The sequence below is a fragment of the Stenella coeruleoalba genome (genome assembly GCF_951394435.1).
Source record: "Stenella coeruleoalba genome assembly, chromosome: 5".
NCBI classification, from domain to species: domain Eukaryota; kingdom Metazoa; phylum Chordata; class Mammalia; order Artiodactyla; family Delphinidae; genus Stenella; species Stenella coeruleoalba.
The window spans coordinates 144,484,164-144,503,973 of NC_137150.1; the positions used below are offsets into that span (position 1 = coordinate 144,484,164).

Below are 19,810 nucleotides of genomic sequence, written 5' to 3' on the forward strand. Positions count from 1 at the left end.
CAATAACGTTATTGTTTTTCTTTAAATCCCAAACTTCCTCTCACAAGTTTATAAATAAAAAAATCACTCTGCTTCCATTTGTCAACTGGAAAGAACGACACAAGGTTCACACTTCACAGTGTGATTGGGAAGGTTAACTGAATTATTACAAGAAAAGCACAAGAAGGCGGGTCCTGCTCCGGAAATCAGCCGCTTCTGTCATTCATAGCGGGTTTCTGACCCCCAGACCAGGATGGCTCCCGCTCCCCGTGGCCTGCGCCGCCACCCCGCCCCCTCCCCGGGCTGCCCCCAGCGCCCGGGGACGCGAGCCCGAGCCCGCACGCTTGGAGCGCAGCGCCCGGGCTCGCGCAACGGCCGAAGGCGGGATCCGCGAGGCGCGCCTGCGCTGGGCGGTCGGTCCAGGACCGAGTCTTCGCCGGGATGCCCCCGAGCGCACTGCGCCTGCGCAGTCCAGGGCGTTGGCTCCCCTCTCCGGACAGCGGGGCGTGTACGGCGGCGCATGCGCGCGAAGCCGGTTCCAGGGCGGGGCTTTCTACTCGGGCAGCGTGCGTACATTGCGCCTGCGCGGGCTGAGGGCGGCGGCTCGGGTTCTTGGTGGGTGCTGGCTGCCCCTCCGTGTCGGAGGTGTGGACGCCAACCTCAGCGGAGAAGCGCGGCTGAGGTAGGTTTCCCGTGGGCAGCTCGGGCGGCTGGACCGCGCGTAGGGCAGGACATGCCAGGTGAGGGGTCCTCGCCCGAAGTGTGCGTCAGCGGGCGGTCCGAGGCCGCCGCCCCCTATCGAGATTTCTCCGCGCCTTCCCGCCTCTGTGCTGACCTCGAGCTTGGGGCCCCGCCCCCGCCAGGGCCACGCCCTCCTGCCGAGCACGCCTACGGCGCCACACCCATCGCCCCGCAGCCCCGCGATCTCCCCAACCACGCCCACAGTGCCCCGCCCTTCCCCTAGCCCCGCCCCAGTGCCACGCCCACATCCCCGTCGGCCTTTGGCTTCCGGGCCAATCTCCCACCCTCTCAGAGAGCAGGTCACATTCCCTTCCTTCACTACCCATTCTGCTCACGCGTCACGCCCTGCCCCTCCCTTCATCCTCTCTTCCCGTGTTTCTCTCCCCACCCCGTTGGCCACCTGCCCTTCAGGATCCTTGGCCCTCTCCCCCAACCCTGCCCCGCCCCTCAACCGAGCTCCGCCCCATCCAGGCCCCGCCCCATTATCCCGCCCCGCCCACCCTGGCCCCATCCGTCAACCCGGCCCCGCCCTCCCACCGGCCCAGCCCCATTCTGGCCCCTATGCAGTGTTTCCAGCGAAAATGCAATGCATGTGTATTAGTATTTATAATTACAAACGTCACCCAAAGAAGTATTGGGTCTTGATTGATAAAGTGAAGCCCTCATTTTAAACAAAGAATTGCTGTATAATTGAAAAAAACACACATCCATCTCAGAGCGTAGTATGGGTTACACTGTCACTGGAAAAATAAGATTGAGAATGAGAAGAAAAGCCTCTGGGAGATGCAGACCTTGGTTCCTGTTAGTGGAAACACTTTAAAGCCCCAGATAGGAAATCCTAATTGGAGTTAAAGTAGTCAGGGCCCCAAGGAAGGAATTGACATCAATTTATTGTTTTAATTCAACCCAGTGATCTAACAGAAACTAACAGTCTTTGGCCAATGAACAGTTAACACCTTGCAGGCTAGTGATGAAAATATACACTGTTTGGAGTTCATAAATTTTAAATGCTTTCAGTTGATTTTGTAAGAATTGTGTTTATAAATTTCATTTCTGTTCATTTACATTTACTTCCATTTGGCAGAGGACCTTTTTCGTGGACTTTAGAAGTTATGTGGACTTAATTATTATGCAACATAACAAGCATTTTCTCATTCTCTTTTTAAAATAGAAATGGAGGGGGAAATGAAACATTAAAGCAGCAGCTATGTGCAGATCCCAAAGGAATTATGGCAACACCAGGTGACTGCCCCAGAAGTGAGTTGCAGGTAATTTCGGTTCTGCTGTGTGAGAACTTGTATTTAAAGACCAGGACCATCACAGAGAGTGGAGCTCAGCCCAGCGTGATGGCATTTTCCTTGGACCTTAGAGGGTGGCCACTAACCAGGGGATGCTTAAATAAAGGAAATGCACAGTGTGTAAAGGTCACACATGACATTCTGAAATGGGCACTGTAAACACTTCCCAGGAATCTAGGGTTCCATTTTTGGCACTTGAGCTGGTGAAGAAAGCACATTTTTTTTTTAGTTGTTTAAAAACATCCCAGACATAATATGTTAGAGACAGGTTGGACATTAGAAAAGATTTATATATTCATACTGTTTATCTGCCTGGGACCACATATAATTTCATTCAAGTTAACAGTAAAAAAAAAATTCACCTTAAATTTAAAGGAATGTCAATTATGTAAAATTAAGAACCAGAATACTCTAATAAATAATGTTTTTTAAAAAACATTTTCATGTCTGTGATGTCAATTTTAACATTTTTTTTCTCTTTACATTCTAATTATTGTTCTAAATTCATTTGGGTTTTTATATATAGAAATTTTATTTATAGTTGGATCATTTCATTAATCTGTTTCTTAAAATTATGAAAATATGATTCTTAAAATATGATTAAAATTAATCATAAAAGTTTTAATTTCATGGATCTCTTAATTTTCTTTTGAGAAATTTAAGAACTACTGGAACATTTACAGAATAACATTGCAGACATCAAGTATCAATACATATTACACAGAAGTGGAAACTTGCTAACATTTTGTTATATTTACTTCAGAATATAAGTATATATATGAATAAAAAAACATAAATAAAGTTTGTTCCCCAACCCCAGTCCCATTCTTCTTCCTCTGTCTCAAGTGCAAACACTACTGTGAATTATGAATTGATATTTGTGCTTCTGCACCATCTTTTATACTTTTATACCTTAAGTAGGCATCTTTGAGCAGCATATGATACTGTTTTTGTGTGCTTTTTAGAATTTACCTAAGTGGTGTCATAGTCTGTGTGTGCTCTGCAGCCTGCCTTTTCCACCTACGTTACTTTTGAGGGATTTGTCTTTAATGTATGGGTACAGCTGGTTTAGTCCTGAAGGATGGTCCCTGTAGTGTGTTCCTTATATGAAATGTATCACATTCACAGGCAGGTATGTAGGTCTATTCAGTCTTACTGTTGTACGTTAGGTATATACCACATTTTATCTCTTTCCCTTTTGTTGGACACTTACATTGCTTCCAGTTTTTCTCTATTTCAAACAGTGCTGCAGTGAACATCCTTCAGTGTGTCTCTTTGTGCACATGTGCTCCAGGGTATTTACCTAATAATGGCATTGTAGGATGGAAGGGATTGCATATTTTCAGTTTTACTAGATAATGAGCAATTGTTCTCCCCGGTGGTTTACCAGTTCACAGGTCTGCCAGGAGCCCAAAGTGCTTGCTAACACTTGAGAACATCAGGCTTTTTAATTTTGGTCAGTCTGTGGGTTAGAAATGGTATCTTGTGATTTTAGTTTTCCTGGTTATTTATGAGTCATGGTAGTATTTCAATAATATTTGTGTTCATCCTGGTAATAACATTCTTCATCACAGAAGAGATGCCTGATAGTTACAGTTTGCGTTTTATCTTTTTAGGATTTTATCAATTTTATGTTTCAAAGAAACCTTTGTTAATTTTCTCTTTGTCCATCTGTGTTCTATTTCATTGATTTCTGCTTTTATATCCTTTATTCTATTCTATTTGGGTTTAATTTTCTCTTTTCATAGCATCCTGAGATGGAAGCTTGGATCACTGATTTTAAACCTTTCTTTTCATATATATTTGTGTGTGTGTGTGTGTGTATGTATGTATATATATATATATATAAAATCTCTTTAAAGCTGTAACTTTTCCTCTATTCACTGCTTTAGCTGCACCTCACACATTTAAATGCATTGTATTTTCATTATTGTTCACTTAAAATACTTTCTAATATATCACAATGGAAATTAGAAATTTTCCGGGGTATTCAGAAGTGTGTTGCTTAATTTCCAAACGTGGGAAATTTTATATTTTTGTTAGTTAATTTTGGTTTGATTATGTTTGGTCAGAAAATATAACATTTCAATCTTTGGAAATTTATTCAGGCCTGCTTTATGGTCTCATCGTAAGGGTTATTTAGTGGATGTTCCATGTGCACTTGTAGAGACTAAGTTGTTCTGCAGTTGTTGGGTGTAGTGTTCAATGTCTTCACTGTCAAATGGGTTATTAGTATTGCTCAAATCTATATCCTGTTTGATGTTTTGTCCATTTGTTCTATCAATTACTGAGAGATGAGTTTCAAAAATCTCCACAGTGACTGTGGATTTGTCTGTTTTTTTTTGTTATTTCCTTTTGGATCTATCTCTTTTTGCTTCATATATTTTGAATCTCTGTTATTTGGTGCATATGTTTAGGTTAGTTTTTGTTTTCTAGATTAGTTGACCCTTTTATTTTTATGAAGTCTCTTTTTACCTATTAATACTTCTTGCCTTGCATCTACTTTGTCTTAGTGTTTGCGTGGCACACAGACACATATATACCTATATTTTCAGCCAAACTAACTCCATATATTTAAAGTGTTCCTCTTGTAAAGAGCTTATAGTTATGTCTTTTATTTTCCTGTCGGATAATATTTGCCATTTAATTGGAGTATTCAGTCCATTAACATGTAACATAAGTCTAACATGAGCCTAACATCTTGCTGTTTGTTTTCTGTTTGTCACAATTCTTCCTTTTTACCTTTCTCCATTCTTGCCTTCGTTTAGATTAATAAAACATTCTCTGTAATTCCATGTTATCTCCTCTGTTGACTTTTTAGCTGTACCTTTTTGGGCTGGCCAGAAAGTTTGCTTGCGTTTTTCTGAAGATGTTATGGAAAAACCTGAACAAGCTTCTTGGCCACCCCAATATTATTCTGATGGTTACCCAAGAAATTACGATATGCATCCTTAACCTATTCTAGTCTTTTTTTTTTGACCACTTCACAAGAATCCTCTAAATTAGTTCCATTTACCAGCCGCTATTTTTGTGCTGTTGTTGTAACATATTTTACTTCTATATATGCTATAAACCCACAATAAATTATTATTGTTTCTCTATACTATCAAAAGTCTTTTTTATAAAGTATAAGTAATAGTGTTTCCCCACATGTTTACCTTTTCTGGAGTCTTTACACCTATTCCTCTGGCAAAAATTAAAGACGGTTACTCCGTGCACTGCTGCTGAAGTGTGAAGTGCCACATCCTTTATGGAAAGAATCTGACAAATGTTTGAGTGAAAACTATGTTTATGTTTCAGCCCTGTCACTCTGTCTCATAGAGATAAAATGTCATCATGTCAGGATAAATGTGCACAGACGTTGTGGCGGTAGAAGACTGGACATCCAGAGCAAGTCCATCAGTCGAAGATGACTTAAGGCTCAGGCAGAATCCCCGCTGCGGAATGTTATGTAGCCATGTGTTATGTATGTACATGTGTACGTACGTAACATATATGCGTATGTTATGTAGAGTTCTGCAGGTGGGGAGTTTGCCACGAGTTATTGTGTGAGTGAAAAAGAAAAAATTTTTTAAACTGTCTGGTATCTTTTACAAAAAGCCATGTCAGGGCTTCCCTGGTGGCACAGTGGTTGAGAGTCCGCCTGCCGATGCAGGGGACATGGGTTCGTGCCCCGGTCCGGGAAGATCCCACGTGCCGCGGAGCGGCTGGGCCCGTGAGCCATGGCCGCTGGACCTGGGTGTCCGGAGCCTGTGCTCCGCAACGGGAGGGGCCACAGCGGTGAGAGGCCCGCATACCGCAAAAAAAAAAAGCGATGTCAAAAGAAAAAATGCACGTGTGACACGAGCACGGGAGGTGTGGGGACCCTCCTCCCTCTCCATGTACACCAGGCAACCATGAGGGTCGGGGGTGTGGGGGGCCGGTGACAGACAGCGCGGGTGGAGCCGCACAGGACGAGGGTGAGCAGAAACGAATCGCGTTACTGTGATAGGAAAATGTGCAAAGGATACAAACAGGTGATTATTAAAATAAAAAAGACGACCAGTGTATAGGTAAAATCATGTTTGATCACTAATAATCAAAGGAAGGCAAATGGAGGTAACCAAGAGGTAATTTCTTGCCTGCAGACTGGCAGAGGCTGCAGTGATGAACATCCTCTATTGATCAGGCGCGGGGAACTCACGAGGCTATGTCCTCGCGTGCAGGAGCTCGAGCGGCCGCCCCATGGAAGGCATCAGGTGGTGGTGTCAAAGCCGTAAAAGACCTTGACCCTCAGTGTCATATTCAGGAATTTGTCCTAAGAAAGCTATCAGGGACAGACCGATTCATATTCAAGTTCACCTTAACATACTTTATACTAGTCAAAACTGAAAACAGTTTAAATGCTTATAGGAGATTTGATAAATAAGTTACAATAATTCATGGAATGGAATACTGTGAGATACTGAAAATGTGCTTAGAAGTGTATTTAATGATGGGGAAAAATGTTCAGAATTTAATAAGTGCAAAATATGTCATGAGGCAGAATTTTATGATCCCGGTAAACACCATATAAGGAGGTATTGCGTGTGCACGTGAAGAAAGCCTGAAGCGCTGTAATGGTTGCATGTTACCGTCATTGATCTCTGACCAATGAGCAAAGCTCACACTTAGTTTTAATTTTCCTCTTTGTGCTCTTGTTCTTCCACACATTTTCTAAAATGAACATGAATGATGGTTACGTTTAGGAAAATCTGTTTAAACGTATGTCCGGGCGGGGTTGCTGCAGTGAACTGGATCGCGAGCTGGGGCCCTGCCGCCTCTGGGGTGGCCTCCAGGGAGACCCGTTTGGACACAAAGGGAGGCTGGCCGCGTGCAGCGGAGACCCAGGGCGCGCTCTCCAGTCCTGAGCAGCAGTGCGCCCCGAGGGCTGCGCCCTGCCCCCTGTCGGCCCGCAGCACGGCCGCCCAGCTCTGCCCTCGGGTCTGACACCCAGACAGGGCTGCTTTCTCCTGGGCCGGTCACCACCTTCAGAGCGTTGCTGCTGTTGGGGTCAGTCACTAAGTGGTCACTCACGGTGCCTCCTGTTCTTTCTCTGACGTTCACTTAAGGATGCGAGTCATTTTGTACTAGAGACTAAAGTCAAGGTGGAGGAAGGGTGAGATCCTTTCATTCTGCTGGTGGAGACGACCCCAAGTGTTTGTAGGATGAAAACGTGGTCACGTGAATCTTGATTTGAAACCATCCTAATAACCTGGAGCCAAGAGAGACAGACAGAGACAGAGAGGCAGAGGTGGAGAGAGACAGAAACAGAGATGGAGACAGAGATGGAGAGGGACAGAGATGGAGGAGACGGAGACAGAGAGAGAGGCAGAGACAGACAGAGACAGAGACGGAGAGGGACAGAGGCGCAGAAAGAGGCAGAAACAGAGGCAGAGACAGAGATACAGAGAGGCAGAGACAGAGACGGAGACAGAGATGGAGAGGGACAGGGACAGAGACGGAGATGGAGATGGAGACAGAGAGTCAGAGACAGCAGAGACAGACAGACAGAGAGGGACAGAGACAAACAGACGGAGACAGAGACAGATGGAGAGGACAGAGGCGGAGAGAGAGACAGAAACAGAGATGGAGACAGACGGGGAGGCAGAGACAGGTGGAGTGAGACAGATGGAGAGACAGGCAGAGAGAAGGGAGGAGAGGAAGGGCAGCCCCACAGTCACCTCCCTTTCTCCCTTGCTTTGAACAGGAGGGAGAGGACCCCGTCGTGCAGGGCGAGGAGGGGAACCTCCAGGGTACTGTGCACCCCGAGGAGTTCGTGGCCATCGCAGACTATTCTGCCACCGATGAGACGCAGGTAGCCATGTGGGTTATGCTTTGTGGATTCAGCATGTTCAGGGACAGGATTAGATGTAAAATTTGCAGAAGTCATAGCAGATTTAAATAAAGAAGTATTCAGATACTTCACTGCCACAGGAGACCTGTGGGTGACCCTCCCAGCCTAACAAATTCGGGTCCCAAGCCTGATGTGAAGGATTCCCGGGTGAGGAACGGGGGGTGGAGGTACCTGCTTCAGTTTCTGCTTTGAAACCCTTACTTAGAACCTATTCCAATTAATGAAAAATTGGGTGTAAATAAAAATATCTACTTGAATGTAGCATTGTTTACTTTGTAATAGGAATTTCTTAGCATAAGCCTCCAGTAAGCGAATCAGCTACCACCTAGCTGAGTTACGGTGAAGAGGCTGTTAGAAATTTTGTTCTAAGAAATTTACACTGTTTGAAAATGTTTAATCTTTTTTTTTAAAAAAATATCAATTAAGGTGTGCTTTTGTTTTGTGTAGATATTCCACAAAAATCTTAAAATCCTGGTATCATTTTCATATCTTGTCAGTTGATGCATTTACCCATTGACTCCTTTTCGAAATTGCTGTGATTTGGGCCCCAGTGATGGGGGATTTATCACGGAAATACGAACTGCAGGTTTTTCTTTAATTTTCATTTCTCCGTATGTTTTTATAGCTCAGCTTTTCGAGAGGAGAAAAAATTCTCATCCTGAGACAAACCACCGCCGACTGGTGGTGGGGTGAGCGTGCCGGCTGCTGCGGGTACATCCCTGCGAACCACCTGGGGAAGCACCTGGAGGACTGGGGCCCCGAGGACTCGTGGCAGGACGAGGAGTACTTCGGCAGCTACGGGACCCTGGTACTGCCTCCCTTGCCCGCCCAGCCAGCTGGCGCTAGCTTCTCGCTAGTTTTAGGTTCTAAGTTTAAAAATAATTTCTGGGCTTCTACGCATCATTCAGAGCAGGGCCCACAGATGTTTTCTTCACCTTAGCTGCACAGCCCTGCCGTCCACATGCTGAGGCAGCTGTACAAAATTTCAAGTGAGCAGGGCTGCGTTCCAATAAAACTTTATCCATAGACACTGAAATTTGACTTCCATATGATTTTCATGTGTCATATTCTTCTTTTGATTTTTAAAAACCGTTTGAAAATGTAAAAGCCATTCTTAGCTTGTAGGCCATATAAAAGCAGGTGGAGGGCTGGACTGGCCCACGGGCTGTAATGTGCAGACCACTGGTTTAGAGATATTGTTTGAGCAGTGGAGTTATGAACCTTTCTCAGTATTTAAAAAAAAAAGTAATAACTTTTACATTAAAAATGAAATACAAAAAAAATTATATAAATCAACAGTAATACCTATAAATAACTAGCTTATTAGTTTGTTTTTTTCCAATGTGAATAAAGACCCAAAGTCCTGTGGTCCAGACAACCCTGTTTATATTTTAAACTAAATAAAACTAAATGCATGATGAACGTTGCAAATACAATGTTGAGTGAAAGAAGGAAGACATCAAAGAATACCTTATGTTTGATTCAGTTATATAAGTTACAAGGCAGTGTTAAAAGGTGCTGCCTATGAATGTACATGTGAGTTGTGGAGCTCTCGAGAGCAGGGGCCTGATTCCCCTGAGAATCTGGATGGTGGTTACTGGTAAGGGGGTGTTCTATGTTTGGCAAGGCCGGGTGAGATGCTCAGGGGTACTGGCAGGGTTCTGGTGTGGGTACAAGAGTGTTTGGAATGTGACTGTGTTAAGTAAACTCTAAAGTACTTTTTAGTGTACTTTTTTGTAGGTGTGTCATATTTGACAATTAAAAATGTTAAAGGAAATGAGAACCCACTGATGTGTGTACATATTTAGAGGTTTCCGTCTACTAAGAAAGACATAGCGGCACCTGGAGTCTGTCTCCTCACTGTGCTCCTTGAGATTTCTTTCAGCAACAGTGCTTGTGCTTCTTCCAAATCTAAGCTGCATCTGTTTTATTCTTTTAAATTTATAGAAGAGGAATAGTGTCACACACACTGTTTTTCACCTTGCTCTTCTCACGCAGCGGTACTGTTTTGAAGGTCTGTTCTTTACAACAGCTGCAGAGTATTGTGTTGATTTGAAAAGGATCATATTTAGTTTTCATCACAGCAAGCAATGCTGTAATGGATGTCCTCCTACATGAATCCTGCTAAACCTTTGCTGGACTTTCCACTGGGTAAATCTGAAGGGTGTATGTATGTGTTTCTTACTTGGGTGGATCTTGCCAAGTTGACCGCCAGAAAGATATCAACAGCATAGAAGGTGTATTTCACCACCACAGGTCTTCAGAGTGAAAAGATTTCCAGCCTTAAAGGTGAAATATGTACCTCGGTTTTGGTTTCCATTTTTTAAAGTGAGCTTGATCTTCTTTCATATCTTATTGGCCTTTTGTATTTCTTATTTTTTGATAAACTTTCATATAATTTGCCCATTTTTTGTTTGATTTCTGTCAATTTATGTGTTAAATAGGCAGTTTAGCTTGTATTTGTATCTATCACACTGACCATTTGCTGCTGTTTTTCCCCCATGGAACTTTTTATCTTTATATGGTCTAATTTGTCCTTCTTTTCTTTGTAGCTTCTGCGTTTGTGTCCTATTTTCAAGGCCTTCACTCCGAGATTATAAATATCCATGCTTTCTCTTAGAACTTTTGTGATTGCATTTTTTTAACAATGAAATATTTAAATCAATCCGGAATTTACTTGTAAAGAATAAGGTAAAATTCGACTTAATTTCCCCACAAATATACAGCTGTTCCAGCTTTTGGTTAATCTTCCTTTTCTGCATAATGTGAAACGCTCATTTATCATATGTCAAATTGTTAGGGTCTGTTTTGGGAATCTCTGTTCTGTGTCATTTATCTGGTTATTTCTTCTGCAGGTCCAAATGCTTTTCAATGATTGGAAGAGCTAGGCCTCTAGCAGTTCTCCTAATTTTTAGCATTTTCATGGCCTCGTCTGTTTATTTTTTTGAAACTGTTGCCAGCAAATTTTGGCTCCCTGTGCACCGATGCCGAATAGAAATACAGAGACAGAGATTTGGAGGATAAGAAATAGAGAGGCTTTGTATTTTCTTTGCCAGGCAAAGGGAAGACCCAGCAGGCTAGCGCCTCAAGAACTGTGCCCCCGTGTTCTGGGGAATTACAGGGGGTCTGGTAGGTGGAACTCACAGTCCAGGATAAGTGATAGGATCAAAGTGGTGAAGGTCTTGCATTCTTCTTCTTCTTGCAGTATTTTAAAACAGTCACTGCTGGCGTCAGGCAGCCTGGTAATTGGGTCCATTCATCTCTGGGTTATCGGCGGCCTGCGACCTTCTTTCTGAAATGTAAACAGCTACAAGGGGTGATTTGCTACAAGTGAATGCATCGAGTAAATGCCAGGTGCAGGGTACGATTCATGTGGAATCAGAGTAATTAACTTTGTTTAGCTTTGTGAAGGACAAGTCTAGCTACCAGTGTTTGTTAGTAGTAACAGCTAAAGAATAACCAAGATGCCTTAACTCTTTCAGGCCTGTTTATGCTGTTTCCCCCCCTGTTCATTGTTGCTCATTGTTCTTGTTTATCAGAAAAGTCTCATTTCTATTTTTGCTGCAACGAAACTAGTTTTATTATCGTTTTGTTGTGCTCCTGACTCCACGCCATCCAGTTGTCTGGCATTCTAATGTGTTACGTGGAAAACGTGCATTAATTTACGGAGAAGTGACATCTCTGTGATGACTTTTCTCATTTCTTAAGCCTTGTGTGATGTGTCGGAGTTTTAAGGTTTTGATCATACAGGGTTGTGTACCTTTCTAGGTAAATCTGTTCCCAGATATTTTTGTGCATTATTGTAAATGGCTGGGTGAAGTGTTCTATCAGTTGGATTAAGTTGGCTGAAAGTGTTGTTCACGTCTCTGTCTTTTCTGATTTTCTGCTTCTGTCAGTTGCTGAGAGAAGGGTGTCGAAGGCTCTGACTATAACTGGGAATTTGTCTGTTTCTTGTTGCAGTTTTACTGGCTTTTGCTTTGTGTACTTCAAAGCTCTGTTATTAGGTACAAGAATATTTAGAATTATTATGTCCTCTTGCTGAAGTGATCCCTGTCTTGTGACGACCTGATGCTCTTCGCTCTGAAGTGTATCGTGTCTGAGGCGAATGCAGCCATGCCGGCCTCCTCCGCTGGGGCCTCCGCATCCTGCTTCTGACTCCGCGTCAGGTGGCCCCGCAAGGCAGGACAGCTAGGTGTCAACTCCGTCCACCCCGGTGGCCTCCCTTTGTCCGTCTCCGAGGAGCCATGGGGCCCGCAAGGCCCGTGCAGGCCTCCTGTTGGTGCTGACCTGGTTTGGGGGGCCGGGCCGCCTGTCCCCCTGTGCGTGGTGCCACTTGAGCTGGGTCTCCATGGCGTGGGGCGTGGGGACGGGTGCTGGGGGTGCCGCCTCGCTTGCAGCCGGGGCTCCAGCAGCCTCTGTGGCCCCAGACTGTCTGGAGGAGCCTTGCTCTGCCTCCCTGGGGACCGGCCGATTCCCGTGGAGTGTGTCCTCAGGTTGGAAGTCCCGCCCGCAGTGCAGCTGGGGACCTGCGCTCAGGCCCGAGCGCCGGCGGGGTCGCTCCTCCCTCCAGTGCTGAGGCTCCTGCTGTCCCCAGGCAGCGAGGGGGGTCACGTGAAGGGCCTTGCAGGGCCCCGCTCGGAGAGGACGCGGCGGGGGCGTGCGCCTCCCGCAGCCTCCCCCAGTCTTGGCCGTTCGCTCTGGGCGGATCGTGGCCACGTTGCGTCTGGACGGCAACGTGGCCGTTCCTCCGCCGCCGTCTCCGTGGTCCACACCTGCCCCTCCGCTCGCCTGGCTGTTGGGGCGGTGCGGCGCGCTGAGCGGGGAGGGTTCCGGAAGCTTCCCTGTCATTCCTTCACTGTCTATTGTGACTTGTGTCTGCTGCATATTTTGGACTTTTATTTTTTAAACGCTGTCACTCGTAGTTTAGGTGTGGAGTGGTGGGGCCGAGCGGGTAGGTCAGGCTCTAACCCTCAGCCTTAAGCCAGAGCTCCAGCTGCAGGCAGTGACCCTCCCTTCATGTGTATTTCCCCTAGAAACTTCACTTGGAGATGTTGGCAGACCAGCCACGAACGACTAAGTACCACAACGTTATCCTGCAGAATAAAGAATCCCTGAAAGATAAAGTGATTCTGGATGTCGGCTGTGGAACTGGGATCATCAGCCTCTTCTGTGCACATTATGCTCAGCCTAGAGCAGTGAGTAGGAGGCAGCAGCTCTTTCACAACTTCGAAGCCGGGTCTTGGTGAAGCGCCCGCCTCGTAGGTGAAACCGGCGGCGCGTTCTTGTAGGCTGAGCCCGCCAGAGGCTGCGACGTGGGTTTCATGAGTCGCAGACAGCACAGAGTGAATAGGACAGAATAGAAAATATCCCAGTGAGTTGCAGCTGGTGGGCTGTGTTTGTGAAACTTATTTCAGTCACGCAAGGAGACACGTGCGTCCACGTGTCTGGGCTGGGCTGCTTGTGTAGACCACCGTCCCGTGTCCTCCCCCGCCGAAAGTGACCCTTGGCAGGGACAGGGTGGACCACTCTCTGGGACTCCTGCTGGGCTCCTGTCCTCCTGTTAAAGTCCGTCCGGGCCAAGGAGAGGTGCCGCCTCTCGACGGCCCCAGCACAGGTGGATGAGGTTCCTAGCTCACAGGTGCAACCGCAGGGCAGTGACCGTCTGAGTCCAGACCCTGCCAGGACCAGGAGGTAGCGTTCAGGACCTCCTGAGAATCTGGATTTGTAATTAGCCGCTGCTACCCTAAAAGTCTGACTGTTCACTTGAGTGCCAAGAATCTCCTGTGTCGGTTACCGAGTGTGTCGCTGCGTGTGTTGGAACCTGGGGCTCTGGGGTGGGTGGCCCACGTGGGTGCAGAGGCTTCTGCCCACCTGCAGCCCTGTGTCTGCGTTTAGGCAGAAAGTGGAGTTACGAGTAGAGGCAGGTCCTCCCAGGGCTCCGTCAGGTGGAGGCGGCACAGCGTGGCCATCCGCCGTCCAGCACGCTGCCTGCCTTCTGTTGCTGGCTCTGACTCAGCCGAGGAGACTCAGGCTTGGGGGAGTGGACAGCGGGCCGCCGTCTGGGGCTGGGGCGCGCACGGATGGTGCTTCTGTCACGTGCAGGTGTACGCGGTGGAGGCCAGTGAGATGGCCCAGCACACAGGGCAGCTGGTCATGCAGAACGGCTTCGCTGACATCATCACCGTGTTCCAGCAGAAGGTGGAGGACGTGCTGCTGCCAGAGAAGGTGGACGTGCTGGTGTCCGAGTGGATGGGGACCTGCCTGCTGGTAAGGGGCAGCGGGCACTGCTGGGGCGGCTGCTCTGGGCTCTGGAATCTTCATAAATCATGATTCATTCTGACCTTTTTCCTAAGGTGATGTGTAGTTGATTTCTTGAGTGAACATTGGCTCAATGTCTTGAATATTTAACTGATTAAAAAATTGCCTTTATGCGAAATCTAAATCAAAGTTAATGTGACTTTCTCGTGAGTGATTTACGTAAACTCTGTTCTCTTTGGGAACCTGCGAATGGCCAGTGCTTGGCGTGTGGCTTTTTAATGCCAGCAGAATCTTTGTCTGCTGCGCCTGAGTTGCATCCGTGACCAGCTCGAGGCCCAGGCTCTCCCACATTCTCTCCCCAGCCTCACGTGGGTCGGGGTGGAGAGTTTTCTGGTTCTGCCCACCCACCCTGCTTACGAACTCTCTGTGCTCCGAGGGTAAGTGAGAGGTGGGTGGAAGCCGGACCTGCGGGTCTCCTCAGACCCTCAGCCCACCCCCCTTTCTGGCTCAGCAGTCTGAAGTTCAGTCTCTGTCAAAACCCAGAAAAATGACATCTGGGGGAAGGGGAGGAGAGCACCACCAGGGTTTCCAGCAAGAAATCCATTCAAATAGTAAGTGAGTAACTTGTATGAATAACAAGAATGCCGGCCCTAACTTCTTACAGATCGCGAAGATGAGGAAAATGATAGTAAATGACATTGGGCCTTTAGCCTCGTTGAAATTGTGTTGTCTGGAGATAGAGTGTAAGTAGACCCAACATCCATGATAGAATTTTGTTGTTAATAACAGCTGTGGATTCCCAAGATGAGGCACGGGAAAAAGGGACTTGCTACACCTTTACTCCATGACGTGGGCATTAGCCTTTGCCCCCAGAACGCTAGCGTTCTTTCGGTAAATGTTATTGAGCACCTCGGGGTGGTGGGGACACAGAGAGCCCGGCTGCGGTGATGTGTCCTTTGGCGCAGTGCGGGTCGGGGAAGCCTGGCTACTTAGGGTCCCGCTCTGCCCCTGGGAGGGTTATGTGGAGACAGAGAGGAGGGGTGAGGGGCGGGGAGGGGGAAGGGGGAGGAGGGGAGGGGGCGGGGCGCAGAAGCCTGGGACTCGGTGTCCTTGCCCCTAGGTGCCTGAAGCCCAGTGGTGTGGGCCGGGGTAGGGACTGCATGTGTCCAGCGGGGGAGGCTGGGCTCGGGCTCCCTGCCTCCCCGGACGTGCGTGTGTCAGGTAGCCAGCCAGCGGCATCCAGGACTTGGAAGTAGTGGGGTAGGGGTCATGATGCGGAGGCCCCAGTGAGGCCTGCGGAGCAGAGGGGGGACGGTGCAGGGACCCCTGGGGCGTGCGGGGGAGGGGCCTTGGAGGCACAGCAGAGGCCACTGGGGATGCACCAGCCGAGGGGGCGGCTGAGGAAAGGGCTGGAGCGGGGCGGAGGGGTGGGCCAGCGGGGTTGGGGAGGCCTGTTCACCGGCAGATGCCGGGTCCGTGGAGGGGGCGTGGCCGGGCCGCTAGGGGGTGTGGTCACGGGGGGCAGCGGGAGCGGAGCACGTGCAACGAAGGGGTGGAGAAAGCCCGCGGCAGTCTGGTCCCCGCCTGTCCATTGCAGAACGTATGGTCAGAGGGGCAGTGAGGACTGTGGCGACAGGACAGTGAGGACAGCCTGGGGTACCGAGTGGCTCAGGGCGAAGTGCCTGACCACGTGGAACTGGAGGGCCTGGTGGTTTTGTGCAGACCGGGAGGGACCGTGTGGCGGTGGTGGCCGTTGTGGGCCAAGTGGCAGACGTGGAGACGGGGCTGTGAGTCCGGCAGTATCACAAATCCATCAGCTGGACCATACCGTGTCCCACACAGAACCCTCCGTCCCCTGTGGCTGCCCCTCTTCTGTGCTTTTTTGTCTCCCTGGTATGTCCCCTCCTGTCCACTGCCTGTTCTCAGACCTCAGGTCCCCAGTCTCCCTCCCATCTTCCTACTCTGCTGCTGACATGTAGAAAGTTGGGGAAAAAACCCAAATATACGTGTATTTAGTTTATAATAATAAGAGGTTTCTAATCAGCGAGGTACAGCTATATAATCATTCAAAGATGGGGCCGAAGCAATTGATTATTTTGGAGAAAATGATTAGATTCCTCCTCATACCATATGCTGAAATAAATTCCAGATGGGTTATAGAGTTAAGCTTTTTTTTTAAGGAAAGAAACATGAAACAATCACTAAAAATACATCTGATGTTGGAATGGGAAGATCTTTCTAAGAACAAAGCACATAGAGAAACTATAAAATATTTGATTAATTTTATGAGACCAGCATTACACTAATACCAAAACCAAAGTTAGTACAAAAAATGAAAACTACAGACCAGTAGCACTCAGGAACATTGATGTAAAAATCCTTGAAAATCATAGCAAATTGAATTGAGCAATACATAAGATGAATGCCACACTGCAACAGAGGAGAGATTATCTTCAGAATTCAAGGCTGGTTCAGTATATTAAAGTCATTCAATGTAATTGACTATTAATAATCTAAAGAAGAAAAATCACATGACTACCAATTAATGCACAAAAATTTGACAAAATTCAAAATACTTGAACAATTTCTGTTATGATTTCTTTTTTGACCCCTTGTTATTTAGAAGTGTGTTTAATCTCCAAGTATTTTGAATTTTACAGTTATCTTTCTGTTACTGATTTCTAGGTTACTTCCACTGTGGTCTGAGAGAAGACACTGTATGATTTCTATTCTTTTAAATTTGTTAAGGTTTGTTCTTGTCCCGGAATGTGGTCTCCCTTGGCGAATGTTCCGTGTGAGCTTGAAAAGAATGTGTATCCTGCTGTTGTTGGATGAAGTCGTCTATAAATGTCAATTGTATCCTGATGATTGATGGTGGTGGTCAGTTCAACTATGTCCTTACTGGTTCTCTGCGTGCTGGCTCTGTCCGTTTCTGGGAAAGGGTTGTCAAAGTCTCCCGCTATGACAGTGGATTGATCTGTTGGTCTTTGCAGTTCTATCACTTTTCTGCTCATGCAGTTTGATGCTGTGTTGTTAGGTGCGTACACATTAAAGATTGCTATGTCTTCTTGGAGAGCTGTCCCTTTACCATTGTGTAATGCCCCTCACTATCCCTGATCACTTTCCTTACTTTGAAGTCTGCTCTGTCTGAAATTAACATAGCTACTTCTGCTTTCTTTTGATTAGGGTTTACATGGTAAATCTTTCTCCATCCATTTACTTTTTTGTTTGTTTCTTTTGAGCTGCGCCGCACAGTATGTGGGATTTTAGTTCCCTAACCAGGGATGGAACCTGTGCCCCCTGCAGTGGAAGTGCAGAGTCCTAACCACTGGGCCACGTCCCCCATCCATTTACTTTTAATCTATAACTGTATATTTAAAGTGGGTTCTTATAGACCACGTATAATTGTTTCTTGTTGTTTGATCCACTGTGACAGTCTCTCTTTTAATTGGTGTATTTAGACCATTGGCATTCAAAGTGATTATTGATATAGTTGGATTGATATCTACAGTATTTATTACCATTTTCTATTTGTTGCCCTTGTTCTTTTCTTCTTCTCTTTTTCTGCTTTTCTGTTTCTGTGTGTGTGTGTGTGTGTGTGTGTGTGTTTTAAGCAGCTAAAGGTAGGGAGTTTAATCAGCATGAATTAATTCAGTGCTCACACATATGTCGGTTTAGAGCCTGACATGAGCATGCTTTGATAAAAGTAAACTTAAGATACATATTTTCACAGGGTATATGTCCAGTAGTGGGATGGCTGGGTCATATGGTAGTTCTATGTTTAGTTTTGTAAGGAACCTCCATACTGTTCTCCATAGTGGCTGTATCAATTTACATTCCCACTAACAGTGCAAGAGGGTTCCCTGTTCACTGCAGCACTATTTACAATAGCCAGGACATGGAAGTGACCTACATGTCCATCGACAGATGAATGGATAAAGAAGATGTGATACATATATAGAATAGAATATTATTCAGCCATAGAAAGGAACCAAATTGGGTCATTTATAGATATGTGGATGGACCTAGAGACTGTCATACAGAGTGAAGTAAGTCAGAAAGAGAAAAATAAACATCATATATTAATGCATATATGTGGAATCTAAAAAAATGGTACAGATGAACTTATTTGCAAAGCAGAAATAGAGACACAGACATAGAGAACAAACATATGGAGACCAAGGGGGGAAGTGGGGGGTGGGATGAATTGGGAGATTGGGACTGACATATATATACTACTATGTATAAAATAGATAACTAATGAGAACCTGCTGTATAGCACAGGGAACTCTGCTTGGTGCTCTGTGGTGAGCTAAATGGGAAAGAAATCCCAAAAGGAGAGGATATGTGTGTACATATGGCTGGTTCACTTTGCAGAAACCATCACAACGTGGTGAAGCAACTATACCCCAATTAAAAAATATATATGTTTTCATAAATTGATGGGATAGTCACTTACTGGCCCATTTCCAAGTTTTAAAAATTCTCAGTTTTTAAATTACTCTCTCCTGAAGCTTACTTCTTTTATCTATTTTCACTTTTATTAAGGTATAACTGACAAAATTGTAAGGTATTTAAGTGTACAGAATGATGATTTGGTATCTGTATACATTGTCAATGAATTGCCCCCATTGAGCTAATTAATACATCTGTCACCTCACATATTTACCTTTATTTTTAAAGTGAGAATACTTAAGTTCTACTCTCTTAGCAAATTTCAGTTACATAGCACAGTGTTATCAACTGTGGTCACTATGGTATACAGCAGATCCTCAGACCTTGTTCACCTCGTTACTGAAAGCTTGTGCCCGATTACCAGACTCTCCCTATTTCCTTCACCCCCACAGCCCCTGGCAACCACTTTCCTACTGTTTCTCTGAGTTCAGATTTTTTTAGATTCCACATATGAGTGATACCATGAAGTATTTGTCCAGCTTCTTTCACTTAGCAGAATGCCTTCTAGGTTCATCCATGTTGTTGCAAATGGCAAGATTTCTTTCTTTTTCATGGCTGAATAATACTCCATTGTGTGTGTGAATATATAAAATCACATTTTCCTCATCTATTCCTCTGTCAATGGATAGGTTCTTTCCATATCTTGGTTATTGTGATAATGCTGCAGTGAACATGGGAGTATAGGTATCTCTTTGAGACAATGGTTTCATTTCCTTTAGATATAAACCCAGATGTGGAATTGCTGGATCATATGGTAGTTCTATCTTTAATTTTTTGAGGAGCTCCACTGTGTCTGTCCCACTAACTGTGTACAGAGTTTCCCTTTTCTCCACATCCTCGCCAGCTTTTGTTACTGCTTATCTTTTTGATAATACATATCCTAACAGGTGTGAGGTGATATCTCATTGTGGTTTTGATTTGCATTTCCCTGATGATTAGTGATATTGAGCACTTTTTCATGTACTTATTGGCCATTTATATGTCTTCTTTGGAAAAATATCTATTCAGGGTCTTTGCCCAGTTTAAATTGGGTTGTTTTTGTTATTATTTTTGCTATTGAGTTGTATGAGTTCTTTATATATTTTGCATATTAATCCCTTATTAGATAGGTGGTTTACAGACATTTTATCCAGTTCTATAGTATATCTTTTCATTTTGTTGATGGTTTCTTTTTAGTTCAATTTTGTTGATGGAAGCTTTTTAG

The 19,810-nt window shown here is 45.6% G+C and overlaps 1 protein-coding gene across 1 annotated transcript in view; it reads left to right on the plus strand.

The window, feature by feature from the left end:
* The first annotated feature begins 239 nt into the window (after positions 1-239).
* The window catches only part of PRMT2 (protein arginine methyltransferase 2), a 43,374-nt gene continuing 23,803 nt past the window's right edge, over positions 240-19,810 (plus strand). Inside the window, exons 1-6 of the mRNA XM_079921379.1 lie at positions 240-661; positions 1,892-1,988; positions 7,747-7,854; positions 8,519-8,701; positions 12,927-13,088; positions 13,996-14,160. Of these exons, the coding sequence (XP_079777505.1) occupies positions 1,950-1,988; positions 7,747-7,854; positions 8,519-8,701; positions 12,927-13,088; positions 13,996-14,160 (657 nt within the window). The 5' untranslated portion in view covers positions 240-661; positions 1,892-1,949. The remainder of the gene's footprint in view (positions 662-1,891; positions 1,989-7,746; positions 7,855-8,518; positions 8,702-12,926; positions 13,089-13,995; positions 14,161-19,810) is intronic.